This window comes from Oncorhynchus mykiss, chromosome 15 (genome assembly GCF_013265735.2).
Source record: "Oncorhynchus mykiss isolate Arlee chromosome 15, USDA_OmykA_1.1, whole genome shotgun sequence".
NCBI classification, from domain to species: domain Eukaryota; kingdom Metazoa; phylum Chordata; class Actinopteri; order Salmoniformes; family Salmonidae; genus Oncorhynchus; species Oncorhynchus mykiss.
Window position 1 is genome coordinate 66,586,619 of NC_048579.1, and position 26,856 is coordinate 66,613,474.

Below are 26,856 nucleotides of genomic sequence, written 5' to 3' on the forward strand. Positions count from 1 at the left end.
AGAGAGAGAGAGACCAGAGAGAGACCAGAGGGACAGAAAGAGAGAGACCAGGGAGAGAGAGAGAGACCAGAGAGAGACCAGAGGGACAGAAAGAGAGAGACCAGAGAGAGAGAGAGACCAGAGAGAGAGACCAGAGAGAGACCAGAGGGACAGAAAGAGAGAGACCAGAGAGAGAGAGACCAGAGAGAGACCAGAGGGATGGAAAGAGAGAGACCAGAGAGACCAGAGAGACCAGAGAGAGACCAGAGGGACAGAAAGAGAGAGACCAGAGAGAGACCAGAGAGAGACAAAGAGAGAGAAAGAGAGAGACCAGAGAGAGAGAGACCAGAGAGAGACCAGAGGGACGGAAAGAGAGAGACCAGAGAGACCAGAGAGACCAGAGAGAGACCAGAGGGACAGAAAGAGAGAGACCAGAGAGAGACCAGAGAGAGACAAAGAGAGAGAAAGAGAGAGACCAGAGAGAGAGAGACCAGAGAGAGACCAGAGGGACAGAAAGAGAGATACCAGAGAGACCAGAGAGAGACCAGAGGGACATAAAGAGATCGACCAGAGAGAGAGACCAGAGAGAGACCAGAGGGAAAGAAAGAGAGAGACCAGAGAGAGACCAGAAGGAGACCAGAGGGACAGAAAGAGAGAGACCAGAGAGAGACCAGAGGGACAGAAAGAGAGAGACCAGAGAGACAGAAAGAGAGAGACCAGAGAGAGACCAGAGAGAGACCAGAGGGACAGAAAGAGAGAGACCAGAGAGAGACCAGAGGGACAGAAAGAGAGAGACCATAGAGAGACCTAGAAGGACAGAAAGAGAGAGACCAGGGGGACAGAAAGAGAGAGACCAGAGAGCGACCAGAGAGACAAAAAGAGAGAGACCAGAGAGAGAGACCAGAGAGAGACCAGAGAGACAGAAAGAGAGAGACCAGAGAGACAGAAAGAGAGAGACCAGAGAGAGAGAGACCAGAGAGAGACCAGAGAGACAGAAAGAGAGAGACCAGAGAGGCAGAAAGAGAGAGACCAGAGAGAGAGAGACCAGAGAGAGACCAGAGAGACAGAAAGAGAGAGTGAGATAGAGAAAGATACACAGCACCACACCATGCGGTCTCCCTCCAGTCAAATCAATAAGTCTCATGAAAGTCATTTCAGTTAATAGGACATAGCCATCCATCTTCAGGTAGTGTTGTATTGACAACTGGCCAGGAGTGAGACTGTCGAGGGATAAATGGACAATGCTTACTGCTTGTTGTGCCTAAGGCCCCTTAGTTTGGATTCAGATCTACACAACTCTGGGCCATAGCCCTACCACTGAGTTTTAGCACATTCCCAGAGATGTAGTAATGAAATAATATGGGTAAACCCTGAACGAAGGTCAAGATGACAGGAGTAAAGTAACAGAAACTCTAATGTGAGTATTGCTAAGCTGGAGTAATAGTTGCTAACTTACAAAGCCATTCCGAAACTTAAAATGCATTTTGAGCTTTGATTGAAGAAAACCTGTGATATCATTACATTCAGAATTCTGAAAGCGCTTGGGTGAAATATCTCAAACCTTTCGTTCTCTAAAGTTCTCTGGACTATTGCCTGGAGGTGACAAAACAAAATGCTAATGAAATTCTATTTTTGTCGTCTCCGTGTCGTTCCCTCTCAGTCCTCACATCTCACTCAAGTCAGATTCCTCTCAAACCATCTGTCAGTGAGCCACTGCTGCATTCATACACACACACTAAGGATAGAAAATGACAGGAGAGAAAGGTAAACAGAGAGAGATTTGGATGGATAAACAAACGGATTTAAGGAAACAGACAGATGGAGAAAGACAGACGAGTCCTTCTTCTGACAAGAATCACTTATGTCCAGGCTTGGACTACTTGATTCTTGAACTGATTGATTCTTAAAGGGGAAGTACATTTCACATGTAGAAATGTCTCTCTCAAATGTTTTTTTGAGCAACATAAGCACTTAACTGATATACTCATTTTGCACCATTTAATATTCATTATGGCCACGCAGAAAATGAAGGTAGTCCCTTCAGGTAGTCCCTTCCTGGTTCAGTCAGTTTGGTGCCTAATGAATACGACCCAGGAGTGCAGTATATATCCCAAGATTTGTGAAGTTAACTTACCCTCTAGTATCTTCCCAGTCTGTTGGGCAACTCCTCCAGGTAAGACTTTAGCTACGTAGGCTCCGATGTGTCCGTTGGTCCCTGGAACCTCTTTACCTCCCACCACTCTGATACCCAATCCATTCCCTGGAAATTAAGAGGTAGAAACCCCCAAATGAGTGAGAAGCATGAACACACACAACTATACCCATGCACGTACAGTGGTCAGACACCCATTAAGAGTATGCATGCACAGGAATATGTATCCAGTGTAGAATGTAGACATACACATTTATGTACACGCACGCACTCACACACATGCATACTGTACATACACACACACAGACACGCACACACGCAGACACGCAGACACACACACACACACACACACACACACACACACACACACACACACGGACACACACACACAGACACGCACACACACGCAGACACACAGTCGTTTAGAGATCAGTCATTTAAGCTAAAGAGTAAATACATGCTTATCACACTGACACAGTCACCCAAATCCCACAGACAAATGGTTCATTTTTAGCACTTCTCCACATTAACAAGCACCTTCTTTGTGGCCTGCTGACTAATTGCAAAAAGCTAATCCTGTGTGTCAATGATACGCCATTTTGAGCCAGGATGGATGACTGATGAGACTGGAGATGTGCCAAATCAACAGAGGATCCACGAAATGTCTACCCCATTTTGGGTCAAGACCAACATTAAGACCTGTCACTGCGTGAAGACAGCTGTGTTTATGACAGATTGTGTCCATGTGCAAGGTAAACTGTGTTTCCCTTACCTGACACGCTGCGGTCCTTGGGATCCCTCTGCAGTTTGACTCTGGTGTGAGGAAAGGGGTAGTAAACACCCTTCCCCTGAGAGACACATACAGGAAACTACATAAGTGTTTTGTAGGCTATTACACCTCAACAGATAGCTGCAGTTACTGATACAAATGCATGCAATTATGTAGTCATGGATATATATGTAATTAGTTTGGGTTATTTATGCAAGAAAGAATAAACAGTAAAGCATTGTTTTAAAAGTCTGTGTGCATATGGGCATTTCTCAACTTTATGACTTTGTGCCGTGTGTGGGTTGGTGCTTGGGTGTCACCTGTCTCCTGTCCGGCCCTTGTCCGTTCTCTGGTCGTCCCTCGCGGGGTTTGTCAAACCAGTCCGTTTCCTCTCGCCGTAGGTGGTAGGCTTCAGAGACAAATAGGCCATGATCATTAACCCTGTCAATCAGTCCCTTCTAACCTATCAGTGGGGACAAGCTTTCTGATTGGTTGGAAGAGGATTGCATGCTGGAGAGGGGACGGGCAGTTGAAACAGGAAGGAAGAGAAAGAGGCCTCCAAGAAAGGTACAAATTTAGGGAATTTCAAGATATAAATGACAAGCAGCTAAATGATAATACTATTCTGATGAAATATTTAACGCCAGGGATAACTTTAACTTATCTTATGGTAGATGTCATTTATTGCCATTAATGTTTGGCATGTTTTTCACAATAACATGCCAACCTGACCAATGCTCTTTTTAGTTAATATGGCACAGTATAGGGTTAGTCCGTTTTCTTTCCATAGTTTATAACAACTGGCACCAGTTACTGTACAGTATGTAACCATGGTAACAGTCTGACGTTTAGACTGGTGTAGCTCACTTTTAGAGTGCTGGTAAATGTGAAAATAAATGTACGGTCCTGTATCTTTCGATCAGCATTGATAAACTGCAGGTTTGAATTTCCGATTGGTGTAAAGAAACCTCCATGACTCATCAATAAGGAACAAACGGTACACAGACGCCAGCTAACATCTACCAACATTGAGTCATATTGGAAATACATGTTGACGTCTGGAATGGTTAAGATGTTGGCTTATGGATGATTGACAGGTAGGGGGCAGGGCGGGGCAGGATAATAGAACACCCTAGAACTAATACTATACCGTTTGGGATATTCTCATGTGATTGCCGGGGATCATCTCTGTTCAGTGCCAGCATGGAGTCACTTAGGGCTGTAACCAAGGGAAATTGATAAACATGGATTCTGCGCTATATGACATCATGTAGGTCAAAGGGTCAAGTTCTACACACTTATTATGGGATAGGGATATTGGATCTAGGGGGTTTATTTCCTGTCATGACAAGACCTATTGGCACAGCGGTATATTTTTTTGTTCATTTGCATATGAAATCAATTAAACAGTGTTATGAAGGGAATTGATTTAAAGTAGACATGGTTGTCAGCAGAATAGAGATGGAGACATAACAGAGAGAGAAAAGAGAAAACTGTAATGCCTATATTTTGTTAGAGCATGCGTAAAAGACCCGAATAAAGAGTGACATCACAGAATCAGGAAGAGCTTTGTTCATGCTACAATAAACATTATATTCCCCATGCAAACGTGTACAACAAAGGTATGACACCCATGCACGTATTCAGACAAACACATGCAAATTAAATGTATTTATTATAGATTAACAGAACATGCATTAACATAACATGCATTGGAAAACCCTTAGAGATGGACATGCAAGAAAGTGAGAAAGAATTCTAGAAAAGAGAGAAAGGATCCTTCCCATATCATCTAGAAATTGTCAAGTGTATTTCATCCAAATAAGAAATACTGCACTGATGCAATGATAATACTGTATGTACCTAACTACCACAACAAAATACATTTAAACCTTCCAATAGATCTGTAATAGGCCTGTCATAGTCTAAATATATCATGTATCATGTAACATAACGTGCAGTGTTCACACAGATACACATTCCTATGAATGTCTTCACCTGAACTACTGAATTTGAAATAAACATCAAATATCTGAAGAACAAAGTAATAAACACATTCCATAACATTTTCTAGCCAGAGGCACTTTTTCAATTGATCACTTCAGAGAAAGCGAGGCTCTTTTCCCATTTCCCTGCACAATCTGACCTGAGCTTTCAAGTAGAGGGATTATTCTACTCCCAACACCTGGGCATTAGATAAACAAGCAAGTTGTGAAATACTACGGAAGTCCTCTAGGACTTAAAGTACAAAACCATATTTTCAAGTATGTCAGTTATAGAGCAGAAATGACAACATTTAGCAAACAAAACTGCTGATCAGTTTCAGAGACAGAATGATTTTGGAGGAAGGATACCTTCTGCATATCTATAAGTGATAGAATATTTTAGAGTAACATTCATAGAGATTAAATAGAAAATATATATAAAGATTCCAACGAAGACACAATCGCATGCATTTAGAGATCAGAAGAGACCCAAATGAGGGATTAAACACCAAAGGACATCAACATAGACACATACAAAATACAGTAATTACATTCAGTAAAGTCAACTTGTCCCTTGTATTGAGACTAATACATCAAATCAAAGGAAGAGGGAATGAATACATTCAGAAAAGACAATAGATGAAGAAACCAGTAAAGACACAGATAAGACATAAAGAAAGTCAAAGGTCATGGGTGGTGCAGGTGGGTGGTTCATTGGGTGGCATATTGGATAGTATATTGAGTCAGTTTGAAATTGAAAGAAAACAGTTCTGAATTGATGCCATTGTTGTTTACCTTCGCCGTCCGACATGGTGCCCTGGAGGTCGTCCATCAAGACGTAGCCTCGACCCCTCGTTGGCTCTTCCCTCAGGTGCTGCTGCTGCTGGGAGTCCTGCAGGGAGAGGCACGAACCAAACTGGTCCCGTGAGTCGGCCGAGATGGGCGGCAGGGGCCCCGCTGACGCCCGCGCCATGCCCATAGGCTGGCCCACAGGACTCAACGGGCTCTCCTCCTCAGAGTTCTGCGCCAAGATGGGGATGCGCCCCCGGCCGCCCTGCACGATGGGCAGGCTGGTGGGCTTGGCACGCCCTGATGGCATCTGGTAGCTGTCTGAGGCCGCCTCGCCGTCCCCCTTGAGCCTCAAAGAGGAACTGGATGGGTCCCGTTTGAGTGAGAGATCCAGGCCATAGACAGAGTTGGGCCTAGAAGAGGGCCGTGACCGGCTGCCACTGGGGTAGGAAGTCGAGTCCAAGGCCAGGCTCTGGCCGAAGTTGAGCGAGCCAGCCAGGTTGGCACCCAACGTGGAGCCCAGGTACTTCTGCTGCTCTGCAATGTTCTTGCGTAGTCCAAAGGTGATCTCGTCCTGAAGGAGCCGGCTGGATCTGGGAGAGGCGCTAACGTTACTGGACCCTAAATAGCTGGTATAGTCTGTCTCCAGACTCCTGCCGTCTTGCATCGAGGAGTACTTGGAGACTTTGGGGTCGGTCAGCGGGGCTTTGTGCTTCTGGTACAGCATGGATGCCGGGAGCTGCTTGGCTGCCTGCTTCTCTAGGGTCAGCCGGCTGATGCTGTATTTCTCTGTCTTGGGGTAGTGTCTTTGGGAGTAACTCTGGGAGGAGGAGACACCCGAGCTGGGGGTGCCGTAGTAGTTGTGGGAGAGACCCGTCAGCGGGTCCAGGCTCTCTGTTCCCCCTGTGCTCCTCCGGAACTCCTGTTTCAGCTGCTGCTTGAGGAGCTTCAGCTCGTAGGGGTCGTCCATGGAGTCTTCATCGTCTGGGGTCTTTCCATACCCGGAGTGGAGCCTGGAGCTGGAGCCCAGGTAGTCGGTGGAGGTCAAGTCGGCTGCACTTCTTCGCAACAGCCTTTCTGCCTTAGCCAGCTCCTTCTCGGCCTGGGCGTAGCTGGATGAAGCCAGACTCGTGGAGCTCTTGGCCAGCTCTGCCGCATCTTCTAGGAGGACGTAGCTTCGTGGAGTGTGGTGGTGGTGCTCCACGTCTCCATAGAAGGAGTCGGCCGACACGTTGGACATGGGGCTGCCAGCCATACTGCCCCCCACCTCCAGGGCCCGGAGGTCCAAGTGGTTACCGTACTTGTCGTACCTGACCCCTCCCATGTAGGCAGAGGACACGGGGTCGGGCTGTCGGCTGATGATTTCGTACTTTGACGACGCGTCCAACTCTTGGATCAGGGCCGCCTGCCTGGCTGCCTTCTGCTGGAGAAGGAGCATCTGGTGGTAGCTCTGCTGCTGGGAGCTAGACAGGGATGGGACTGAGGAATAGATGGACTGAGACTGGTAGGACTGGGGAGATTGGTAGAGTGACTGCTGCTGGTACAGCGTCTGGCTCAGTGGGTACTGGTACTGGGAGTACGTGCCGTACTGGGCCTCGTGTGTGGTCTGTGGTGGCACAAAATCATCCAGCTCTGACTGGGGTGCCGTCCTGGGGCGCTCCAGCCCGTGACTTCCCATCTCATCATCTTCTCCACTGCCACGGCCGCTCCGTGTCTCCCGGATGTTGCTGACCTCGCTGTCTGACATGTAGTCACGATCCTCGGCCACGCTCTGCAGGTAGGCCCGCTCCCTCTTCTCCCTCTCCTTGAGGAGGGCGTCTTTCCTGCGGTTGATGCCCATCTCCAGGTAGCGTAGCTTGGCGTCGATCTCCTTCTCTTCTTCGTCCAGCTCCGCCTGCTTGTGGCGGAGCTTGGACGACTCACGCTCCACCATGTCCAGCTCTCGGTCGATATCCTGCAGGATCTTGGCCCTCGCCATGTTGGTGTTGCGGCACATGCGACGGCGGGCCGAACCAGTGCTGTAGGCCGTCTGGCCAGCGGCTGTTGCCTCCTCCTCCGAGGGCGGGTTGGGCAGGGTCCTCTTCACCTTCTTGCCGGTGCCAGTTGGGGTGCTGCCCGACGAGCTTTTGCCCTGCCGGAGAAAACCAAAACAAACAAATAGTTATTAAAATGAGAATAAATTGCTTCTTTAATTATTTATACTCAAACGTCACATTGTGATTTCACACTGAATGGGTACAGCATCTGAATGATGACTTTCTCCAAACCTTTACTACATGTACTAAATTAACCGGAAAGAAGTGTTAAATCTTTCATGATTTCAATTATCTGATTAAATGAATGGATGACTAAAATAGAAGAGGATCTCTATCCCGGTGTCTCTGTGTCCTGATTACAATCAGGCACGGACAAGAATCTGGTGTGCTCAGAGTGAGGGAAAGCTTATTGAGAAACACAGCATATTGACTGCTGGTGAGTTTCACAGGATGATACTGTATGTGCTCCTGGCCATAAATGTTACTCACTACCTTAAGAGCAGCCTCAAAATATGTCATTTATTCACATTAAACGCCTATGGATCTGTGGCATATCATTACTTTCCTTCAAGCTCAGCTGTTTGTCCACCCCTTGTATGTACAGTATGAGGAGCTCAGTGGTGTATCACTCAGGCAGAAAACTGATTTATATACCCCGGGAGAGGGCCAGAGGTAAAATGAGAGGCTTGATTAAGTATGTATAATGCTTGGCTGGTATACCATACAGTGCCTTCGGAAAGTTTTCAGACCTTTTAACTTTTTCCACATTTTGTTATGTTACAGCCTTATTCTGAAATGGATTAAATAAATAAAATCCTCAGCAATCTGCACAATATAGATATAAAACATATATACAGTACCAGGCAAACGTTTGGACACACCTATTCATTCAAGGGTTTTTCTTTATTTTTACTATTTTTTACATTGTAGAATAATAGTGGAGACATCAAAACTATGAAATAACACATATGGACTCATGTAGTAAACCAAAAAGTGTTAAACAAATCTAAATATATATTATATTTGAGATTCTTCAAAATAGCCACCTTTTGCCTTGATGACAGCTTCCTAGAGCTGGTAGCCCGGCCAAACTGAGTAATCGGGGGAGAAGGGAGATGACCAAGAACCCGATGGTCACTCTGAAAGAGCTCTAGAGTCCCTCTGTGGAGATAGGAGAACCTTCCAGAAGGTCAACCATCTCTGCAGCACTCCACCAATCAGGCCTTTATGGTAGAGTGGCCAGACGGAAGCAACCCCTCAGTAAAAGGCACATGGCAGTTTGCCAAAAGACACCTAAAGACTCTCAGATCGTGAGAAAAAATATTTTCTGATCTGATAAAACCAAGATTGAATGCCAAGGGTCACGTCTAGAGGAATCCTGGCACCATCCCTACGGTAAAACATGGTGGTGGTAGCATCATGTTGTGGGGATGTTTTTCAGCGGCAGGGACTGGGAGACTAGTCAAGATTGAGGCAAAGATGAACAGAGAAAAGTACAGAGAGATCCTTGATGAAAACCTGCTCCTGAGCACTCAGGACCTCAGACTGGGGCATAGGTTCACCTTCCAATAGGACATCGCCCCTAAGCACACAGCCAATACAACGCAGGAGTGGCTTTGGGACAAGTCTCTGAATGCCCTTGAGTGGCCCAGCCAGAGCCCAGACCTGAACCCGATTGAACATCTCTGGAGAGACCTGAAAATAGCTGTGCAGCGACACTCCCCATCCAACCTGACAGAGTTTGAGAGGATCTGCAGAGAAGAATGGGATTAACTACCCAAATGCAGGTGTGTCAAGCTTGTAGCGTCATATCCAAGAGGACTTGAGGCTGTAATCGCTGCCAAAGGTGCTTCAACAAAGTATTGAGTAAATGGTCTGAATACTTACGGAAATGTGATATTTCCGTTTTTTATTGTAATACATTTTTATTATAAAAAAACTGTTTTTGCTTTGTCGTTATGGGGTATTGTGTGTGGATTGATGGGGGATATATTTAAAAAAAATCAATTTTAGAATAAGGCTGTTACGTAACAAAATTTGGAAAAAGTCAAGGGGTCTGAATACTTTCCAAAGGCACTGTCTCTGGATACCGCCCAACTCTAGTATTTATAACCTACTGTAACTACTGTAAGTATATATCTTAACTTAATCATCTTTCAGTACATTTTGACTATGTCTGCAACCGGTCCCATGGAAACAAGTTGAATGAAAAAAAAATGATATGCTTTAATACAACTAGTAGATACTAAAGGAATAGCTGTAACCTTTGGACCAAGTCATTTGCAGTACCTGAAATATACCCTGATCTAGTTAGTCTGGTTGGAAAGAAAGAATGTGGGATATCTACCAAGGATGCTACCAGTCCCAAATCACATTGAAGAGGCACTGTGCAATGACTCAATGTATGAAATGTGAAAAATGGAAACTCTTCTAGAAAATTGCCTCCAGTCTTGCGGGCTTTGCCTTCAAACTAAAATGCCAATATAAATATATCAGCTTTAGTGCAGCAATGCCTTTGAAAGGGCATTCTATGAGAGGCTCATATGAATTTAGACAGCAAACTCGCCAAATGAATAGCAAGCTGGGGGCTACATTAGATGTGTATGAGAGAAACGGAACTGCAATAAGACATCATTTTCAGGGCAATAGTGGAGTAGTGTTATGACAAGAAGTGCAACCTGGAAATACATCCAAATCTGGTTTCAAAACAGAACAGAAATTCATCCAAATCTGGTTTCAAAACAGAACAGAAATGCAACCAAATCTGGTTTCAAAACAGAACATTATCCTGGATTATGCTCTACTTTGTTTGTCCAATGTCACAGTATATCATACTTCAAAAAACTCTAACTCTAGTTGTCTTAATATAAAATGACAAAATAAACCCAATTATCTATAAATAATAATATGCAAGAGTTAGCGCCCTTTGTACCGTTTCTCCCTGGGGTGAGAAAACTGACCTTTATACAAAGCCTGCGTGTCTAAGGGAGAGACTCTATGCCCATTTGAATAGAACACATCACAATTGCAAACAATGATTAAACCAGAACTCACGGAGGAACCTTCGCCATACTGGAAACTGGATGATGCCCTCTCCTCTCCAGTTGGACTCATGGGCTTGGGGTCGGACATGGATCTCTGCATGGCCTTAGGTCCCTTGGGGCTGCCGGTTGGAGAGACTTTGGTCGGATCAGTACTCCCTCTTATTCTCTGTGGGCTTGTATCACCCAGTGATTTCTCATAGGACACAAACTCAAGGGATTTGCTTGGGGATATGCAGGGGGATATGGGGGAGTAGAGAACATTGGGGGATTTGGGCGGGGCCTGAAGTGAGGAGGGGTCAGCTCTGAGGTGGCCAGACTGTTCTATCTCCAAGGGCGTGGGCCGTCTCTTGTCTTCCCAATGTGGACTTTCCGAGTCGGAGAGCTCCATCCTGGTGTCCATTCTTACATTCCCTGCAGAGTCCGTCTGTATGGAGATCTCAGAGTGAGCCTGAATGGATATATCGGAAGTCTGTCCGCCTCTGTCCCCCCTTGACGTGCGGGGCCTGCTACGTCTGGCCCGAGCAGGCTCCCACTCCTCCTGGTCCTCATCGTCCGTCTGCACGCAGCTGTCTACGCTCTTCTTGGCCGTGCTTCTCTTCTTCCTCCCTGCCGTGTAGGCTTTATCGACAACACTGTCCTCGTCGTCCGTCTGACACCCACTATCCATGATTTTCCGGGCTAGCTCGGTGCCATCCGGCCCCAGGACTACTGCCTCCTGCTGGCCATGCCCCAGCAACACCTCCCCCGGGTACATCTTCCGGAACTTCTGCTCCTCCAGCTGTGCTCGGAGCTGCTCCTGGAGCCTCTGGATCTGCTCTAGCTGCTGCTGCTGCTGGGCATAGGTTTCCTTTTGCATCATGAGGTGGGCCTGGCGCTCATCCTCCTGCTGGCACAGGATGGCCTGCTTCATGGACTGCAGCTCCTCCAGCTCCTTCTGCACCAGCATCTGTTCCTGCTCACGGAAGCGCTGGATCTCCTGACGCTCCCACTCCAGTTCTTCAGCCAACCGCTGCTGTTTGAACTTCTCCATCTCCAGAATCTCACGCTGCATCTGGTACTGGCCCTCCCCTGGCACACAGGGCGAGGACAGGGCCTCCAGCGAGGCGGCGATAGCCTCCAGGGACGCGTCCGTGTACGAGTCCAGCCTTTCCAGGGCCAGGGTGACTGTTTTGGTGCTGAGGGCCACGGAGGTGGATATGCCATCTTTAGCAAGCTCCAGGTTGAGGGGGACATCCTCTTGATCATCTGCAGAGGTGGTGGAGATGAAGCTGTGGGACCGAGTCATGGGCTGGTTCTGGAGAGTGGACAGGGATGGCATGGTGTCGCTGGTGTGCATGCCCGCCGACAGGGAGTTGTAAGTGGTACTGAATATGGACCCAGGTTGTGTGGTGATGGCGTAGGTGGATGGGATTGGTACTGAGACTGAAGAGTACACCACCCCATTGGAGGATCTCAGGACACTGCTCGTGCCAAAGTGTGTCCCAACAGCTCCTTTGACTCTAGCTTGGGAATATGGGGGGATTATCATTCCTGAATATAACCCTGAGCCTTTGGTGGAGAAGTCCAGAGCTACACCTGTTGGGGAAAATAAATCTATTGAGTCCACAACAACAGGTAGCCTTAGTGGTGAAACATCAGACAGAAAGCCATGCTCCATCGAAAGCAATGCTCCATCGAAAGCCATGCTCCATCCAAATAAATAAAAAAGCAACAACAAAAATGGAAAAACCTCCAGTCTTGCTAGATCATGGATGATGTGGAGCCAAATCAAACAGCATGCAAGCACATGCATCGATGTACCAAAAAAAAAAGATCATAAAGGTAGAACGAAAAAATAAGGTAAAACAAAATGTCCATGCAAACAAGAAGTGAACGAAACAACAAAATGCACTAAAATGCCACAGGATCAGCCATGAATAAGCAGAGGCATCTCAAAGTGACATTTCAGCGAGAGGTCGGCGATGTCACTGCACAAACCTGCATCAGATGTCTTGGAGGATGTCAGGTCTACTGCACCCTCTGTGGTGCCATGGAAATTGTAACTGTTCTTGCTCTTATAGAGGAAAAGCCCGGCCTCAGCCAGATTGGTGTCGGACATGGAGGGTTTGATGCCACCGAAGCCCCTCATGTTGTAGGGTGAGCGGTCGTATTGGTAGTGGTCGTCTCGGTAACCGAAGCGGTCTTCGGGCAATGGAGTAGTGGGCTGCTGGGTGGTGCAGCTACCTGTAAATGGCAGCTTGTAGACAACATCACAGCAGACAGCTCTTCTCCCAGCCGTCAGGTCCACGGGTTTCCCATCCTCCTCTGTGATCACAGCCGTGACCACTTCCGCGGAGGAAGCGTCGACCGAAACCACGGTGTTGAAGGGTTTGGCTGTGCTAAGGTCCACCGCACCTGCTACTGTCGGCATCCCGACGCTCAGACCATTAGCCACACACCCTGGGGCAGGGGTAGGGGCGATAGTGACAGGTGGCTGGAATGACCCTAAGCCTGTGCCAGGTCCTAGAGAAAGGTTAATCGGGATCTCAGCATTGTTGCTGGTTGTGGGCTGTGCATCTATGGGCCGATAGATAATCTGACAAACAGGCTCGAAGGCTTTGTTTGTGGTTGTAAGCTGAAGGGGCAGAGAAGGGACTTGGGATATGTTGGTATTTTCGTAACTTTGTATGGTGGCAGCACATGTAACTATGGTGATGCTGTCAGTCACTATGGAAACACTGGTCGACTCAGTGCTGAGATTTACCACTGGGGACTGCACTGCGCTTGTCTGACGACCGCTGATGTCTGTGGCCAAGGACTGGCGTCTAACATCTGAAGAAGACAGATCCACCACTTTCATGGCCGATTCTGAATTCACCTTCATGGTACGAAGGTCTACTACCTCCCCTGGCTGGTAGCCCTGGAGACTCTGTGTCTGTTGTGGTTTAGGTTTCTCCAGTGAGATTGGAACACCGTTCGCTCTTGGGGCCGGAGGTGGAGGCGGTGACCTTTCGTGTCGGACAGACACCATGGTTCTTTGAACTTCTGTCGTCACAAACTGAGTGACCTGCCCTAACCTGACCTCTGGGGGTGGAGCGGATGCTGAAATAGCCTCAATGACATGACAGGAACTTGACACAACTTTCTCTGGCCCACATATCTCTTGACTTTCCATGGACTCAGTGATGCGAGTGAATGCCAGGGGCATCCTATTTGTGTGTGGTGGAGGTGGCTGTGGTTGTTTCTGGGGTTGAGGTTGTGGTTGATACTGTGTTTGAGTTTGAGGTGGAGGTTGGGCATGTCTTGAAGGAGATGCTGGACCAGGACTGGATGGGGCCTGGGTGGTGATCCCTTCCACTGGAGAGTTGGGCTGGGATGGCAGAGTTATAACCACATAAGTTTCGTGTCGATTGCCGTATCGCGGAGAAGTGGGGGATGGGTGACCCGAGGAGTGACCCGAGGAATGACCTGAGAAGTGACCTGGCCTGCTTTCAGCTGAGGGGCTCAGATTCAGGGCTATATCAGCATGGCCTGTGTGGAGGGCAGTGGGTCTTGGATATTGGATGTGGGCAGGAGAGCCAGGCTGAGAGACAGGTTTTGGAGCAAGGGGTGGTTTGACGTTTTCCCCTGGCCTGTGGCTGTACCCCATTCCAGCAGGGATGGCTGGCTTTGGAGGAACCGGTGGGGGGACATGAGGCTGTCTTACCGGCGACCCTTGGGCTGTTGTCATGGCAACATGTTCTGACCTGATTATAGCCTGAGATGGAAGCGGAACAGGGGGTTTCCTGGGGTAAACCGATGGCTTTGGCATGGTGGGAGGGGGCAGTGGAGGGGGTTCAGGAATGTCTGCTTTTTCCTGAGACAGAGCCCTGTGCAGGATGGCTGGTTTCGGGGGCACTGGTGGGGTGGTCGACACTACACTGGGGACAGTGGGGGTGTACTGAGGGACGGTGGGTAAGGGCGATACACTGGCAACAGCAGGGGCTGCGGACTTCATACTAGACAAGTCCATGACATCCTGTTGGGTTATGTCCAGAGGCTGGTCAGCCTGGGAAGTTTCAAATTGGGTCTGTGGTTGGTCTGAAGTTGTTGATGGGGGGACCTTGCAAGCAACTGATTTGGACTCAGTTTCTGCAGCAGCTGTTAAGGGTGCCTGATCAGCTTTAGGAATGTCTGATGAAGTCTTTGGCTTATCTTGACTTTTGTTCTCAGTGGCCTCTTCATCGGCATCCTCCTCCCCTGAGGAGCACTGTGTAACCCTCAGGTCTGGTATGGGACGCAGAGCCCTTCTGGATTCAGTACCTTCGAACTCACCACCAGAGGCCGCCCCAGATATATCAGGACCCTGCTGTGTCGGGCTAGTCCCAGGAGTCAGAACTTTCTTCATGAGTTCCTCATACGTAGCCTCAGCATCGAGCAGTGGTTTCCCATCCTTGCCTATAGTAACTGTAACACTCGTGGATCTGGTTGGCTCAGTGGGTTGCAATACAATCTCTGGTATGGGTCTATCTGACACGGACTGTGCTTTTTTCAGTTCCTGCTCCAGCTGCATGAATTCTTTCTTCTTCTCCATCATGTCTTCGTAAACCTCATCTGGAGATCTCAGTATTTTGGGCTGAGCTGGCACTGAGATTTTCTCAGGCTCCTGCTGCTGGACTTTCTTTCCATTTCCATCAACAAGAGACTCATAGGCATAATCTTCTATCAGCATCCCACCATAGAGGGACTCTTTCCCCGGAGGGGTGTCCACCTTTTCCTTTGTGGGTGTTTTAGCCTTTAGCATGATATCTTCGTAGGCTTCGTCTGCAGTTTTCAGGGCTCGTTTTTCAGGGCTTTTATTAGCACCTTGATCAGCTGTTGGAGAGTAGAGAGAAACAGATGTAGGAAGTTGGTATACTTTCTGTACTGCTGCAATCTTTGCAGCATTGATCTCAACTCCCTCTGGTTCTGACTCGATGCTGGGAGAGAAATCGGATAAGGATGATCGCCTGAACTCCTCCATCTCTGCCTCTTGCCTCAGCTCTTCTGTTGGGGAGGCATCTTCAATGGGAGAGAGGTTGCTGGGCGGTGTTTTGGGACGCTCCCGCCTCCTCTGAGCTCGGATCTCCTCTTTGTCCTTCTTCGACTTCTTCCCAGAGCCTTTCTGCTTCTCCTGTTCTCTTAACAGCTCCTCCTCCTCTCGTAACTCCTCTTCCTCAGAAGAGTCTTCGATGGTGGGTAGACCTTGGCCTTGTTGTCTATGCTTCGCTTTCCTGTGCTGTTTCCCCTCGCCACTGTGCATGCGGCTGGGACTACTGCTGTCACTGTCCTCATCCAAAGAGGATAGGGATGTAGGCGATGTCCCAGGGGTGAAGCTGGATGCGTGCAGGCTGGAGGACCCATCGCCCCTGGAGCGATCATCAGGGGAGTTGGTGAGGCTTTCCATCTCAAGCTCTCCATCATCTGATATGCGCACAGGGGTGGTAGTCGTGTTGAGCTCGATTGTTCTGAATTGGCGTACTGCCACAACTCTATCGGCCGAAGGCTGTTCCCCTTCCTGAGAGTCTGAGACTTTGGGTTTTGATCCCTCTTTCCATGCCTTGTCAGGTTTATCCAGTGAGATTTGCCGCTCATCTTCGTCCTCAGGGCTGATGGTGTTCTTTTTGAGGAGCCGCCTGCCTTTTGCCATTGCGCTTCTCTCCTTCCCCTCCCCTTTCTCCTGCTCCATTAGTTTCCTCTCATGATCGCGGATCTTTCGCCGGATGAGGTTTTCTTCGTCTGACGGCGAAGCATCCTCGTTCTCACTCATCTCCATGATCTGTTTACGAATGAAGTCTTCGTCATCCCCTGACACGGGACTATCTTTCCCTAAGCTCTCACTGCTGTCCTCCAACGAGTCACCCCTGATGTCTGTCGGCACCAGCAGCTTTTTCTTTGCTGAGGCGTCCTTCTTCTCTGAGAGTTCTGGGTCATCCTCTGTGCTGGGAGATTCAGGTGAGAGGGGTAGCACCTCAAGTTTGCGTCTGGTCTTGAGTGAGTCGGTCAGTTTGTCTGAATTATCCTTTGGTTGTGTAGCCTGGGCCTCTAGTATGGGAAGGACAGTGCTCTCCAGCTTGGCAAGGTCTGAGGGGCTGGTGGGACTGCTATCCTTGGCGATGGTGTTTTTTTCTCCAGGGTCTTTCAGCATTGCCTGTAAATTAAATAATAAAACACAATTAATGTATAATAAATATGTAGATGCCAATCATCCATAATTGATCATAAACATAACATATTATTTGGAACATTTAAAATGGATATTTGAAGATGTATAAAGGGAAGATAGCTTTTTTTGTCTGTAGATTATTTTGCATAACTAAAAGGTCTGTAGAAACATTTGTGAAAAGATCCCTTCTGACTTGAATCATCTAATTCTCAGCCACTACTGTTGCTACATACTACAGTCACCTCTCCAACTGCATCCAGTTCAGCCTCTCTTATCTTCTCTTCATTCAGGGGTTTGTCTTCGTCCTGTTCACCAACTACAGGGACTAGGGTGTCAGGTTCTACTACAGGGTCTGGGGCAATAGACTCATTTTCAGATACAGTTTCAGATATTTTAGTCTGCTCTGGTATTGTTTTGTCTTCTACGCTGCCCTGTCTGTCACTCACAGCTTTCACCTCTGATACTGAAACATTTTCTTGCTTTTCACTAACTACAGGTGGTGACACAACCACTTTCTCTTTCTCTGGCTGAATGCTCTCAGACACAGAGTCTGTCTTTGGAGTTTGCTTGGATTCATCTTTGGATAATTCTTTCTCTTGCACTGCTTTCTCATGACACACAGTAGGAGTTGGCTCCCTACTCTCAGCTATAGACACCTCTTGTTTATTTTCAGCTATGCTTGCAGCTTCTTTTCCTTCCTGTGTGGGTTTCTCCTCAGAAATGTTCTCAGGGGCTTGTGGCTCACTAGCAGCAGATGATAGTGACGCTGCCTCTATAGCTCGTTCTAAGTGCTCTGCTTTGACCTTTTCTTCCTCTTTAGCTTCAGAAGCTGGAGGAGTAGACTCATCCTGGGATTTTTCAGCCTTATTATCTGCTGTTGGCTCTGGTTCATCCTTTGTATCCACAGATGTCAGATTTTCGTCTTTCTGACCTACACGTTCTGCTCCAGCCTCCGTTTCAGTTTCATTTGTGTTTTTTTCTACTACTGGTGCTGGAGCTTCTACAGCCTCCTGAGGTGGGATCTGATCAACTTTAGCTGATTGTGGTTCAGGTTCTGGGAGCTGTTCAGGGACTTTTTTCTCAAAAGGGGATGGTGAAACTGACTCCTCGGCTTTGACTTCTGGGCTTGGTTCAACCACTGTTTCTCTCTCAGGGCTAACGTTTTCTGGTTCAGCAGCAGGAGGTGCAGGAGAAGCCTCTGGTACTTTCTTTACTACTGCCTCACTTTCTATAGGCTTCTCCTCTACTTGGGCTGGCGGTATTGGCTCTGCCTCCTTCTCTACAGGCTTTGCCTCAACTTGGGCTGGCGGAATTGGCTCTGTCTCCTTCTCTACAGGCTTCTCCTCAACTTGGGCTGCCTGAATTGGCTCTGCCTCCTTCTCTACAGGCTTCTCCTCAACTTGGGCTGGCAGAATTGGCTCTGCCTCCTTCTCTACAGGCTTCTCCTCAACTTGGGCTGGCTGAATTGGCTCTGCCTCATCCTCTACAGGCTTCTCCTCAACTTGGGCTGGCGGAATTGGCTCTGCTTCCTTCTCTACAGGCTTCTCCTCAACTTGGGCTGGCTGAATTGGCTCTGCCAACTTCTCTACAGGCTTCTCCTCAACTTGGGCTGGCGGTATTGGCTCTGCCTCCTTCTCTACAGGCTTCTCCTCTACTTGGGCTGGCGGTATTGTCTCTGCCTCCTTCTCTACAGGCTTCTCCTCTACTTGGGCTGGCTGAATTGGCTCTGCCTCCTTCTCTACAGGCTTCTCCTCTACTTGGGCTGGCGGTATTGGCTCTGCCTCCTTCTCTACAGGTTTATCCTCAACTTGGGCTGGCGGTATTGGCTCTGCCTCCTTCTCTACAGGCTTCTCCTCAACTTGGGCTGGCTGAATTGACTCCTCCTCCTCTACAGGCTTCTCCTCAACTTGGGCTGGCTGAATTGACTCTTCCTCCTTCTCTACAGGCTTCTTCTCAACTTTATCAGTAACTAGAGGAGGAGATGGGGCTACAGACTCAACTGCCTCAGTTTGTGGAACGGTCTCTACCTCTTTAGGCTGTTCATTCTCAGCAACTACAGGGGGAGTTTCTTCTACCGCAGGGGGTACCTCCTCTTTTTGTGAAGGCACAGGCTCTAGCTCTGCTGGTTTGGGAGATAAACAATCCTCTACCGGCTCATTAGTGGCTTTGGGAGCTGCGGCCGAATTCTCTACAACCTTAACTGGTGGAGCAGGAGCCACCTCTGGCATCTTTGTCTCCACAGCCATCTTCACATCTGAACTCTCTGCTACTGGACCTGTATGTACTGAAGACACCTCAGTTGGAGGCTGTTCAACAATAGTTGCTTGAGGCTCTGGCTCTTTAGGTTTCTCCTCCTGCTCGGTGACTGCAGGAGGTGTAGGAGCTTTCTCCTCAGCTTTAGGTGGCTGCCTAGGTTTTTCCTCAATCACCACTGCTTTCTCTTCTTCCTCAGTGACTACAGGAGCTGGCGGTACAGGCTCTGGTGATTGGTCAGGTTGGACAGAAGTTTCCTGTGTGACCGTTTCAGGTGTTGGAATCACCTCTGGCTCTATCGGCTTAGCTTCCTCTTCAAGAACCTTCTCTAGGATGGGCTCCTCTTTCTCACTACCTGCAGAGGGAGCCGGTGAGATCTCCTCTGGTGTAGACTCACTCTGCACTTTATCTGGGCTTGGAGTTGGCTCGGGTGCTGCCTCAACAGGCTTTTCTGACTTATTCTCTACAGGGGGAGCAATGACAGGCTCCTCTACAACTGTAGGCTGGAAATCTGATTCTGCCTGAGTAGTGTCGGGTGGTGACTGTTCTTCTGTAACTTTCTCTGGCATACTCTCTGGATGATCCACTGCCGGGGCCTCAACAGCACTCTCCACTACACTCTCGGGCACAGGCTCAGCTCGTATACTCTCAGATATAGCTTCTATTGCTTCAGCCTGCTCTGGGTCTTTCTCCACCACTGAGGCTTCGACAGCACTCTCCACTACACTCTCTGTCACAGGCTCATACAACATAGTCTCAGACATAGCTTCCATCGCTTCAGCCTGCTCTGGGTCTTTCTCCACTGCCAGGGCCTCAACAGCACTCTCCACTACACTCTCTGGCACAGGCTCATCTTGTATACTCTCAGATATAGCTTCTATTGTTTCAGCCTGCTCTGGTTCTTTCTCCTCTGGAACACTATCAGAAGGAGGGGTGGCATGCTCAGGTGGGATGGGTGTGGTGTCTGTGTTTGCAGACGCAGCGTCTGGTGTTTGGGGCGGGGTGCGTTCTGCTACTACCTTGGACGTGGGAAGCGGCTGGGTGTCTTCCTTTGCTGCTGCTGCCTCTACCTGAGTGACTGAGGGGCTCCCCGTTAATGGAGAGGCAGCAGCAGCTGGGGAGTCAGGGACTTTGGCAGGGGAGGCAGGAGGGGTAGGGGTAGGTGTGGGTAGTTGCTTCTTCACAGGAGATGGTGGAGGGGGCATATCGCCCAGCTGGCCAGAGAGAGCTCTTTGGGTCTGGCAGTTGAGACATAACCATTCTTTCTGTAAGACAGAAAAACAAAGAAAATGTTAGTTAGTGTGGACCTTGTAAAAATGCTCACTCACTCTAATACATAGTTGTTGTAGTGGATGATTAAAATGTTGACTTTAATCAGTAATGATGTTTTATGATCATTATTAGAAAACTGGACCCACGGTTTCGTAACACTTGGGCTATGCGCAGACACAGGGCCATTGTAGCCTATTCTATTTCAGGCAAGCTTTTTACTTTTATGTAACTTAACAGATAGTCGTTTCATAATGCATGGTAATGGCACAGAGGTTTACCAAGGCATGTCAGAATGACTGGGGCAGCGGGTGCAGACAGTCTACAGCAGAGCCAGGGTGGAGTCTGTGTGTTTGTGTGTGTCTAGCTGACCCATCTACACAAAACTATTTTATACAGTGCATCCATCAGGATGAACACATATTAGGCCCTATGACTTAATGACACAAGACCATAACCCCAGACCACTGCGCCCCTTAGTCCCATGTCCTAAATTCAGCATGATGTACAGTATATTAGGGATGAGCAACTTTTGGCCCGCGACCCCCCTTTTGAAGGCGCTCACATCATTTTTCCACAAAAATATTAGTATTACATTTTACTTTCATTTAACTAGGCAAGTCAGTTAAGAACAAATTCTTATTTACAATGATGGCCTACCGGGGAACAGTGGGTTTAACTGCCTTGTTCAAGAGCAGAATGACAGATTTTTACCTTGTCTGCTCGGGATTCGATCAAGCAACCTTTTGGTTACTTGCCCAACACTTTAATCACTAGGCTACCTACCGCCCCATAGTACAACAAACTTTTGGAACTAATAGTAGAATACACAATATGCTGTTTCGAAATGTGGTTGTGCATCAGCAGTTTTTCTGTTGTGTCCGTCACTGATAGTTAATCAATTAGCCCACGTAATCAAAACATTTTAAGATTGCTAAGTTATTTTAGCGGCCAGCTATCTAAACTTGTTATTGTGGTCGAATGATCGGCTGGGGGGCCCCCATTGATTTTGTTTGTCAGTCTCACTCAGATATCATATTAAAAACAGCAAATTTTCCTTTCTGCCCCAAGGCAAAATTTGTATAATTGCAGGAAATTAGTTATAAAATTGCTAAATGTTCTCCCCGCCACATGGCAAAATGTGTAGAATTGCAGCAAACTTGCTTTAAAACTGCAAAAAAAATTCTACACCCCATGGCAAAATGTGTAGAATTGCACAACATTTACTCTAAAATGTAAAAAATGTCTCTCTGCTGGGTTCTGATTTTTTTGTAGCCCCCAGCCCATCAAAGTTGCCCATCCCTGATCTATGTTTTACATTCCAACCGCAAGCGAGGCTAGCTCACACCACAGGTCAGAGGAACACTAATGCTTCGGACAAGGACCTTACAGTGGGATGAACTGAAACGTCTTATTTCAGACCAATTCAATCTTTCAGTAAACACAGCTCAAAGGCAGGCAATTAAAATTGTGCATTCAGTAAACGGTTTATCCTGTGTTGTGCGATGACTTCGGCATTGTTTTTTCTTCCCATCCTCCGCTTGGGACCAAACCGGCCCTCTATCTCTGAAAATAACCATAGTGCATCAGCAAGAAAGACAACAAACCGCCACGAACACAGCTGTTCAAATCCTTCGTCTCGGAGGGACTTTAATTCTGTCCTGTCATGGTTATCTGACTCAAGTCGACAATCACAGCACTAAAGAAGAAGTCATTACAGAAGAGCTCCACTGAGAACTGTGGTTTAAGTGTTGTACCCGTTAAGACGGTTTAATATTCGATATCTCGACAAGGAAGGAGAGAAAGAAACGATGGTAAACATTTGATTCCTAGGGACTTTGGGTCTTACACTGTAGCACACCAGAGCTAATGTAAGTCGGACTAATGATGGAGAGATGTTGTACTGTATGTGTAGATGTACTGTAAGAGTATTGGTAAAATAACACATCCACACATGATACATCATCCACCCACCATACATACATATTCTCTCTTTCTCTCTTGGGGTCTAGTCAGCATGGGTCTGGCCACCCCTCCAGTCTCCGTTTCAAGTAAACACCCTTTTTCCTGCACACCCGTTTTGTGAGCCTCCACAGGCCAGTAACGTGGGTGTGTGCCCTCCTGTGCCTGGCTTAAATGCAGGGCTTATGCTAAATCCATACCAGATGGTGTGAAGCCTGCTAAGCAGTGGTGGAAAAAGTACCCAATTGTCATACTTGAGTAAAAGTAAAGATACCTTAATGGTTACCTCATAACGTTCTCCATGTTAAATGGTTGGCATGAAGTTTAGAATGGCATTTTGTTATCATACGATTGAAATGGAGAGTGTGTGTAAAAAGGAGCAAGGGAGAAGAGGAGAGGAGAGGAGAGGAGAGGAGAGAGAGAGAGAGAGAGAGAGAGAGAGAGAGAGAGAGAGAGAGAGAGAGAGAGAGAGAGAGGGAAATAGAGTGAGAGTAAGAGAGGAAAGAAACAGAGAGCCGTAGGATTTCACCTTTATTATATATGATTTCATGAATAATATCATAATCAAGCCCCATGTAGAGGTCCCTCTCCCTACAGTCCAGGATGCCGTGCCACCACCACAGGGCATTGGCTTTTGCAGCTTGACTGGTCCATCCATTTACACCCCAGAGAGCAGCTTGAGAGGCAGAGAGATGGTTCCAGATTGCCACTGATAGGGAATAATGAGAGCCCGGACAGAGCCAGCCAGCCAGTCAGCCACGAGATCTGTCGCTTCGGCTTCAAACCACTTTTATCCTTGTCATCACCGACGCTATCAGAGATCTGCAGCCTACGGTCCCTGGACATCACCCTTCCACCAGATCACCACCATAAAAAGCATCCTGTCTCTCCATCTCTATATTTGTCAAATACACACGTGCCCACACACGTGCACACACTCCCTGTCTCTCGCGCTCTCTCTCACACACACACGCACGCACGCACGCACGCACACACACACGCGCACACACACACACACACACACACACACACACACACACACACACACACACACACACACACACACACACACCCTGTCTCTCTCTCTCTCACACGCACGCACACACACATGCACACGCACACGCATACAGACTCGCACACAAACACAGTGATTCAGACACAGTGATCCACACACAAACACAGACTTCCACACACAGACAGTTAGCCACACACAAACATGTATATGCACATAGGTGTCACACTACAACCTTGTCGTATTGCAATTATTTAACCCCTTTAAACCATTACATTGACCCCCTGATTGAAGCTAGGATGCTAATGGATGTTTGTGTTTTCCTAACTAGCCAATTACAAAGCATTCCTGGTAACAGAGCTCAGCAGCTTCAATTCCTTGAAGTTTCATTAAGTGCCCAGTCTTGTCCAGTCTTGTCCAGCGCCTCATTAAGATAAGAGAAATGATGAGTCATTTCACAGAGTGTGTGTGCCATCAGTTGGTCATCATAGTAGTAATGGGGGATGTATAATCATCAGCATCCTCACATTTGTATGGCTGTGTGGCTGTATGGCTGTATGGCTGTGTGGCTGTATGGCTGCATGGCCGTATGGCTGTATAGCCGAGTGGCTGTGTGGCTGTATGGCTATATGGCTGTGTGGCTGTGTGGCTGTGTGGCTATGTGGTTATATGGCTATGTGGCTGTGTGGCAGTATAGCCGTGTGGCTGTGTGGCTGTATGGCTATATGGCTGTGTGGTTATATGGCTATGTGGATGTATGGCTATGTGGCTGTGTGGCTGTGTAACTATATGGCTGTATAGCTGTATGGCTTTATGACTTTATGGCATTATGTGGGATCCACCCTCTCATCCCTGTGGGTTGTGAATCAGCCATGCTGCTGTTTGCTAAGCACACACACACATATACATACACACACACATAATAATAATACACACACACACACACACACACACACTGTATCACAGCTATACAGTGATATGCTCATCCCACACAGACCTGGGTATGACATACTGTAGATAGAAAGATAGTTAAATGAGCAGCATTAGTGTGGGAGCCTTTCCTTTCTTTACTGGGACTATACAACCCTGACAAAAGAGTTCAAACGTTCAAGGACGCTACAAGAAACAACACAAACTACTAAACTACCTCAAGTCTCAAGACATTAACATAAAAAGTCTGAGATGATTCGGCAAAATGGGCAAATCTGATGAGTCTGTCCTCCATGTTGGGTCATTGGTTCCTCCTCTCAGGGGAGGTGAGCGACGTGAAGGTCGGAGTGATATCCTTTTATTACAGAGGAGAATCCTGCCAGGGTTTTACCTCCTAAATTTGGTCTGACATGAGAATTACAATGGGTGGAGAAGGGAGGGGATATTTGAGGTGACTTCCCCTGGTGCAGATAGGAAATTAGCTGGTCAGTATTAGTGTTTCCTCTATTATTTTAATAGGGAGGCTTCTGATATGAAATCATTCCCCCCAGAAATATGGATATACATGTAGTGATTTAACCTGCTTTTAAATGGGCCAAATCTGGTATCTGGTGATGGGAGTATCACACTTTAACCAACTAGGCCATCAAAATCATTTGGTTCAACTGTGTACCATGTTGTCATAGAAACATCACTTTGCCATTTCTCTGGTTAGGTTGTTTTCATAGGAGGTTGAATCCTTAGCAACCTCCCCAGTGTTGAGAATATGTTGCTTGGTGTACTGTACAGTAGACCCGCATCGCTACAGTTCTGTAGCAGGTGTCAAAGCTGTGTGGGCTAGAAAGTCTTGTTAGTGTGAAGGTCAAGTAAGGAGTTGAGGTGTTCATTATAATTTTCTCTTATCTGCTATTGACAGCATGCAACAATTTCATGTCATCCAACACACAATGTCCAATGAAATATTCACAACATGGATTCAACTATCCAGCATTACATTCCAAACCTTTCTACTAACCAGACAAACACTTCCCAAATACAATTACACAACAAGTACTCTCTGACACCAACAAATGTGTACCTCAGTATTGTATTTTCCTCGTGTTTGACAGCAGTAAAGAGGTGCTGTGGTGTCCCAGGTGGTTTGGGTTTGTTTCCCAGGAGGTTGGGGTGTCTGTTAAGGGATACTGACAGGGGAGGTGAGAGACAGCACTACAGTGCCTTGCGAAAGTATTCGGCCCCCTTGAACTTTGCGACCTTTTGCCACATTTCAGGCTTCAAACATAAAGATATAAAACTGTATTTTTTTTGTGAAGAACCAACAACAAGTGGGACACAATCATGAAGTGGAACGACATTTATTGGATATTTCAAACTTTTTTAACAAATCAAAAACTGAAAAACTGGGCGTGCAAAATTATTCAGCCCCCTTATGTTAATACTTTGTAGCGCCACCTTTTGCTGCGATTACAGCTGTAAGTCGCTTGGGGTATGTCTCTATCAGTTTTGCACATCGAGAGACTGACATTTTTTTCCCATTCCTCCTTGCAAAACAGCTCGAGCTCAGTGAGGTTGGATGGAGAGCATTTGTGAACAGCAGTTTTCAGTTCTTTCCACAGATTCTCGATTGGATTCAGGTCTGGACTTTGACTTGGCCATTCTAACACCTGGATATGTTTATTATTGAACCATTCCATTGTAGATTTTGCTTTATGTTTTGGATCATTGTCTTGTTGGAAGACAAATCTCCGTCCCAGTCTCAGGTCTTTTGCAGACTCCATCAGGTTTTCTTCCAGAATGGTCCTGTATTTGGCTCCATCCATCTTCCCATCAATTTTAACCATCTTCCCTGTCCCTGCTGAAGAAAAGCAGGCCCAAACCATGATGCTGCCACCACCATGTTTGACAGTGGGGATGGTGTGTTCAGGGTGATGAGCTGTGTTGCTTTTACGCCAAACATAACGTTTTGCATTGTTGCCAAAAAGTTCAATTTTGGTTTCATCTGCCCAGAGCACTTTCTTCCACATGTTTGGTGTGTCTCCCAGGTGGCTTGTGGCAAACTTTAAACAACACTTTTTATGGATATCTTTAAGAAATGGCTTTCTTCTTGCCACTCTTCCATAAAGGCCAGATTTGTGCAATATACGACTGATTGTTGTCCTATGGACAGAGTCTCCCACCTCAGCTGTAGATCTCTGCAGTTCATCCAGAGTGATCATGGGCCTCTTGGCTGCATCTCTGATCAGTCTTCTCCTTGTATGAGCTGAAAGTTTAGAGGGACGGCCAGGTCTTGGTAGATTTGCAGTGGTCTGATACTCCTTCCATTTCAATATTATCGCTTGCACAGTGCTCCTTGGGATGTTTAAAGCTTGGGAAATCTTTTTGTATCCAAATCCGGCTTTAAACTTCTTCACAACAGTATCTCGGACCTGCCTGGTGTGTTCCTTGTTCTTCATGATGCTCTCTGCGCTTTTAACGGACCTCTGAGACTATCACAGTGCAGGTGCATTTATACG

The 26,856-nt window shown here is 47.3% G+C and overlaps 1 protein-coding gene across 1 annotated transcript in view; it reads right to left on the minus strand.

Moving 5' to 3' along the window:
• Window positions 1-26,856, minus strand: part of LOC110519130 (protein piccolo-like) — a 65,684-nt gene that overhangs the window by 21,701 nt on the left and 17,127 nt on the right. The window contains exons 3-9 of the mRNA XM_036945556.1: window positions 20,190-20,435; window positions 12,732-16,902; window positions 10,765-12,329; window positions 5,681-7,805; window positions 3,221-3,309; window positions 2,904-2,979; window positions 2,114-2,239 (exon numbers count right to left, since the gene is read on the minus strand). Of these exons, the coding sequence (XP_036801451.1) occupies window positions 2,114-2,239; window positions 2,904-2,979; window positions 3,221-3,309; window positions 5,681-7,805; window positions 10,765-12,329; window positions 12,732-16,902; window positions 20,190-20,435 (8,398 nt within the window). The remainder of the gene's footprint in view (window positions 1-2,113; window positions 2,240-2,903; window positions 2,980-3,220; window positions 3,310-5,680; window positions 7,806-10,764; window positions 12,330-12,731; window positions 16,903-20,189; window positions 20,436-26,856) is intronic.